This window comes from Lampetra planeri, chromosome 77 (genome assembly GCF_965212315.1).
Source record: "Lampetra planeri chromosome 77, kcLamPlan1.2.h2, whole genome shotgun sequence".
Lineage (NCBI taxonomy): Eukaryota > Metazoa > Chordata > Hyperoartia > Petromyzontiformes > Petromyzontidae > Lampetra > Lampetra planeri.
The window spans coordinates 3,485,767-3,491,802 of NC_136182.1; the positions used below are offsets into that span (position 1 = coordinate 3,485,767).

Consider the following 6,036-nt stretch of genomic DNA (forward strand, 5'->3'; position numbering starts at 1 on the left):
AGGTGCTGAGGGGGAGGAGCTCCGGACTGCTACGTCACGGAGGGCGTGGTTTCCTGGCCCCGCCCCCCACGTGCCTCTGGCAGTTTGGGCGAAAGGCGGCGATCGAGAGGCGCCGAGAGACGACATCGTCCAGCAGCTTAAGCCATCGGAGCGAGACTCGACGAGGTGAGGATTATGTGAGGGTGTGAGTCTGTGTCGTGGGTTCGCGGTGAGGGTGTGAGTCCGTGTTGATGTGGGTTCATGGCGAAGATGTCAGTGTTGATGATGTGGGTTCATGGTGAAGATGTGAGTCTGTGTTGGTGACGTGGATTCGTGCCGATTGTGGGTTATTGCTGATGATGTGGTTTCATGTTGAGTGTATGAGTCCGTATTGATGATACGAGTCCATGATATTTACGTAGGTTCATGGTCATGAAGTGAGTCCATGTTGTTTCTGTGGATTCGTGGTGATGTTCTGAGTCCGTGCTGATGATGTGAGTCCGTATTGATGAGGCAAGCCCATGTTATTCATGTGGGTTTATGGTGATATATGTATGTATGTTGAACTTCTTTCGCACAGTACATAGCCAACCGTGCTGATCAGAGTCGGTGTTGATGATGTGAGTCCGTGCTGTGACCTGATTCGTGTTGTGACATGGGAACCAGTTACGTCACACACCCTCGACTCTGCGTGACCCTCTCCTCTCTCCCCCGCTCTCCACGCAGACCCGGACGACGCGAGGAACGACGTGAGCTCTGTACACAACGCTGCTCTGCAAGTCGCTGCCATGGAAGTAAGTGCGAGTCCCTCGACTCGCGCGGTGAAGTATGAGGTGAACGTGTGTTCTCCACTCTCCATCCATGTGCCTGTTGCCTAGCTGTCTACCTGGGTGTGCATCTGCTTGCCTACCCGTGTGTATGTGTGTGTTTCTATCAGAATGTATTTCTGAGATCCTGTCTGTGTACCTGCCTGTCTATGTATAAACATTTAGAGCAGTCTTATCTATCCACTGTTGGATGAAGGCCTCCCTCATCGAGCCACTGGCACCTCTCACAATCTAGCGATGGAATCATCTGGCCAGCGCATGCTCTGCATTCTATGATACTATTTCATAGCTCCATCTCGATGGCGGACGTTTTCTCAGATGCGTTCCTGCCACTCCGTTATTGGCTGTCACTTCGTTATTATTCTTAACGATCAACCAATCAACCATCACCATCCCCCTTCTGGCCGTGGCGTGTCCTGGCCCAGCCCCACTCAGTTTTCTTAACATTTTGAATGATCCCATTAACCTGTGTCTTCCAATCCACGTGTTCCTCTTTCTGTCTCAATGTAAATCCAGGTGTAGCATCTTGATATCAGACAAACATCCCAATGCTGAGATTTGACATCAGAATCAGAATCTTTATTTAGACTGTAAGAATCCAATGACCTACGAAGCTTGTTTTCACAGATGTCCAGTATGGGAGGGTCAGCAAGTTACAACAGCAAACAATATAAAATAGGAGTGCAAAGTAGAAAAATGGAAAGCAAGTCAGTAACTTTCAATAAATAATTAATTATACAAGTCTTATTTATCAATATTGGGAAACCATATTCTTTAGGTCTTTCGGTAAAGTCACGTAGATAGGTTCAAATTAAAAATTAATTAACAAAAAATGACGACGTTTTAATCATAACACAAGCGATCGTCATCAGGAGGAAAACAGAGGGGGAAAACTGCTCAAACCAGACTGTTTTAAAGGTTTAAAATGGGTGTAGCCACGTACCGTCGGCTCTGCGATCTTACCTTAACATGCTAATCTCTCACATTAACATAGCCACCTCAGCGTGCTCGCCGTGGAGGCCACTCTCCGATCTTACATTAACATGCTAATTTCTCATTAACATCACTAGCCCCGCCCACTTCGTTTATGACCCTTGGGCTTGCACCCATTTTGAACTTTTAAAGAAGTCTGCTTTTAGCAGCTTTCCCCCTCTGTTTTCTTCCTGATGACGATCGCTTGTGTTGTGATCGAAACGTCACGTTTTTTCTTTTAATTTGAACCTATCTACGTGACTTTACGGAAAGACCCAAATATTATGAATTCCTGCAGTCATGAAAGCTTTAAGTCAAGATTTAATATTGGGAAAGGCAGCAAAAACAACAACAAAGCAGTCCTCAGCCACACCAATATATCACATAGCCCATCAATAAACTTGCACATTAACTTTGAACTATCAGCATGACCCTCCTGAATGTGGAGCCCAGATATCATCGGTGCTTGCTCAGTACTCACCTACTGCACTTAACTCAACACCTTGTTGAATCCTATGTGGGGAACCTTTGTCTTTGTGTAGATGAGCAACGCTGAAGGTGGAAGCAATGGCGGGTCTTGCGACACTGTGGTTACTGCCTCCATCCGGAGAAGATCACCCAAAGGTAATAATAGTCATGTGAGACGTAACAGTGGCCATGTTGCAGGGGTGATGTCATGTCGACTATGTTGCATGGATGATGTCAAGGTGGCCATGTTGCATGGGGGGGATATGTATTTTTCTTCTGATTAGCAGCTGAATGACTGGTACAGTGAGAGTGATAATGTAGAGCCTAGCAGTCGCTCTTTTGGAAGCTAGAGTTTGGAGTTAACTAGAACTCCAATATTTACTTTGATCTCTTTTCTCACATGATGGTTACAATAATTGTTCAATCCTAGTCTGCCAGACTTTCTACAAACTGATGATTATCTATGCACTGGCCTCAGTACTGTAACAACAAAAACACATCAATAGCCACATAAGCCAGTGTGGCATCACAACTTTACGTGGCAGGGTGTAAGCATAACGGCAACACTCGTGTCTCACAGCAGGAAGGTCCTGGGTTTGATTCCTGATTCGAGCACCTTCCTGTGTGTAGTTTCTATATTCTTCCCCAGTTCTGAAGAACGTGAGGGAGTGAGAGTGTGTGTGAGTGTGTGTGTGGGCATATGGGTATCCCAGTTTCATCCCATCGCTACAAAAATAACCACACAATGTATTGGCCAAAACATTCCAATCCTGAAATATTTACCTGACAAATTCCTCAACTTAGGATCACACATATCAGCACCAGCACTGCTCCCATTCTGCAAAAGATCTGCAGGAACCTCCTGAAAAGGAGTCTTGAGACTGAGTGAGGCTGTCCTATATAAAACGCGCTTCGATGATAAAATATTACGTACAGTTCTTCTTCTAGGTTCTTTCAGTAAAGTCATGTAGAAGGGAAATAATAAAAATACAACATAATAAAATACAATTCTCACGACGTTTCGGGCACAACGCAAGCAGCCGTCCTCAGGTGAAGAACAGGTCTGTCGGAAAGACGCTGTCTTTTTATTATTTTATTATTTCCCTTCTACGTGACTTTACCGAAAGAACCAAGAAGATGAATCCCTGCAGTCACGAAAGCTTTAAATCGAAATCACTTACAGTTATTGTTTTTCTCATGTCCGCAGAAATCCTGGGTCTTATTGGCCCTCAACTAACTCGCCGAGAGAAGGCAGAACTTGCCGCCATGAAAGACATCTGGTACTATACGTTCCACAACGATTCCCGGGGCACCAATAACTATGGCTACGACGACGAAGAGCATAATTACATTCTGGTGAGACTCACAACAAAACACCTAATTGGGGTGGTCACCTAACCCAGCAGTAGCAGGGTTCGTGGTTTCTTGTTATTACACCTGAAGTAGCAACTAGGGCAGCTGCCCTGATTGCTACTTCAGGCCTCATTATCATCTTCATCATGCACAGCATCATCACACGCAGTATCTTCACACAGTATAATCACTCACTGCGTGATGACGTGCAGTGTCCTTGCACACAGCATTATCAGACAGCATGACAGAGCTCTCTCTCCTACCAACACACACACACAATGAAAATGTATCATGCTTCAGTTCGTCACAACTGTGAATCAGGTTATTAAATTGTACCCGCGACATTCCTGTCCAACCGAGCACTGAATTAACAGGGGGGGTGAATGAGTGTTGATGATGGAGTTGGTGCCCTCACCCCTGACCTCTGTTTGATTGTCGCTCAGGACCCACATGTGCACCTCAACTACCGTTATGAGGTGCTCAAGACAATTGTGGTGGGAGATCAAGGCCAGGTCATCGAGTGTCGTGACCACAAGACAAATAACATCGTGGTCGTGAAGATGTTGGTCACACCCTTAAGGTAAGACTCCACAGAGGCACCGTAATGAGGCCATGTGGAAGTGAAACTCGTGCCTCACAGCGAGAAGTGGGCCTGGGTTCGACTCCTGAATTGGGCGCCCTCCCGTGTAGAGTTAGTATGTTCGCCATCTCTTCTGCATTGGTTCCCTCCGCGTTCTCCAGTTTCTCGTGGCGAGATTTTAACTCCCTCGCCTGGTATGCAGGAGGTCGTGGGTTCAATAACACCTATATATTTGTAGTGATCTCCCCGTGGCAGCATGGATTTTCTTCGGGTCCTCCAGTTTTTTACTCTACATTTAGAAACATGCGTTTAGAGTATTTGGCTGCTATAACGTGATAAGCCACTTGGTGAAGCTATCATCTATGGCCATGTCGCCTCGAGAAAATAGCTATATAGGTCAGTGGGCCTTACCTAGTAAAATTTAAAATAGTTTTGTTTAATGGTTTCAGTTTCTTCCTCAAGCTTAAAAAACACATACAGTGTAACTGGTATTGGACCAAACATCCCAATACTGAAAAATCACCTCCACATGACTCAACTACTGTGATTATAAATAACATTGGTGCCAACTGTGCAACTACTGCAGACTCTGTCAGTGAAACATAGCGCCTTCCTGAGTTGTGCTCGCCTTGCAATATGAGACCCACATTCAGAGCCATGGCTCAGCTCTAGCTCAGCCTCGAACTCTCAGTCTTAGGCTCTGGCTTGAGTCACTTGGCTGCTATTAAATATGCTTGAGCAGCTCAGCCATAGCTCGGCACAGGCTCAGCTACTACAAAATCCTGAGCATTCCTTGGACCACGCTCGGAGCTGGCTCAAGTTAATCACAGTCACACATCAGGGAATTACTCTATTCAGGCAGCACCCCAAACCCCCTTTTCTCCCTAGCTAATTTTATCCTCTTCCCAAACCTTTCTGGAACTTTCCATGGTTCTCTACCACCAATCCCTCTTAATTTGTTCAGTCTCTCCCAATTTAATCCCCTTATTTGCATTAAGTTTCCTCTGACGACCAATCTTTGCAGCGGCTTTTGGCTAGCCTTTGAACAAAGAGGGTCACTGCATCTCACGCTTTCAGATGCACTTCTGTGGCCGTCTGGAACGCTCTTCCTTCCGATATTAGAAAGTCACTGAAACTATGTACTTTTAAATCTAAATTGAAAACAAATTTCTTTAGAACTGCTGTTCGTCTTAAGTTTGTTGTCCTTCCCACGCATCTCCGATTACCATGGTTGGCTATGTACAGTGCAAATGAAGTTCAGCATACATATGTACAATCCTATTTGAATGGCTCTCTACCTTCAAATCCGATTGTGTGCCATATGTCGGCCACTTTTCCCGTGATAGCTCCTCGGTAATGAAAGTGGAGCACTTCAAACTCACAAAGCCATTAGACCCAGTGAATGTATATGTATTTATTTATTTCCGAATAGGCGTTACCTCGGTGCATCCTTTACACAAGTCTAAGTGATTAACTTGTGGACTTCCTCTGTGCAGCTCCACAGATGAAATATTGGAGATGGGGCTCAAGAGGGCTATGGAACGTCAACGCAAGGACTATAACCAGGACTCCAATGTCGTCAAAGTCCTGGATGATTTCACTTTCAGAGGGCACTACTGCATCGTGCTGGAGCTGTTGAAGTAGGTACCACATGTTCCTCCATAGCGTGGTTACTTTTGACACTTGTGCCATCGACACATTGTAATACCGTGGCGCTGCCCTGTGTCTGCGAGGCTCAACCAGGACACACACGTGGTTGCACTGGAGGCCCCTCCTCTTTTCTCTATCAACCCTTCCCCTGTTCACCTAGCCACACCCCATTCCATCAGCAGGGTGGTGACAGCGCAGTGGTGACGC

At 45.8% G+C, this 6,036-nt stretch overlaps 1 protein-coding gene across 1 annotated transcript; it reads left to right on the forward strand.

Moving 5' to 3' along the window:
• The first annotated feature begins 709 nt into the window (after positions 1 to 709).
• Positions 710 to 4,193, forward strand: LOC144738100 (dual specificity tyrosine-phosphorylation-regulated kinase 2-like). The gene is made up of 4 exons (XM_078621010.1): positions 710 to 773; positions 2,321 to 2,402; positions 3,454 to 3,602; positions 4,043 to 4,193. Exons 1-4 carry the CDS (start codon positions 768 to 770, stop codon positions 4,181 to 4,183), a joined length of 378 nt encoding a protein of 125 aa, XP_078477136.1. The 5' UTR covers positions 710 to 767; the 3' UTR covers positions 4,184 to 4,193.
• The last annotated feature ends 1,843 nt before the right edge of the window (positions 4,194 to 6,036 follow it).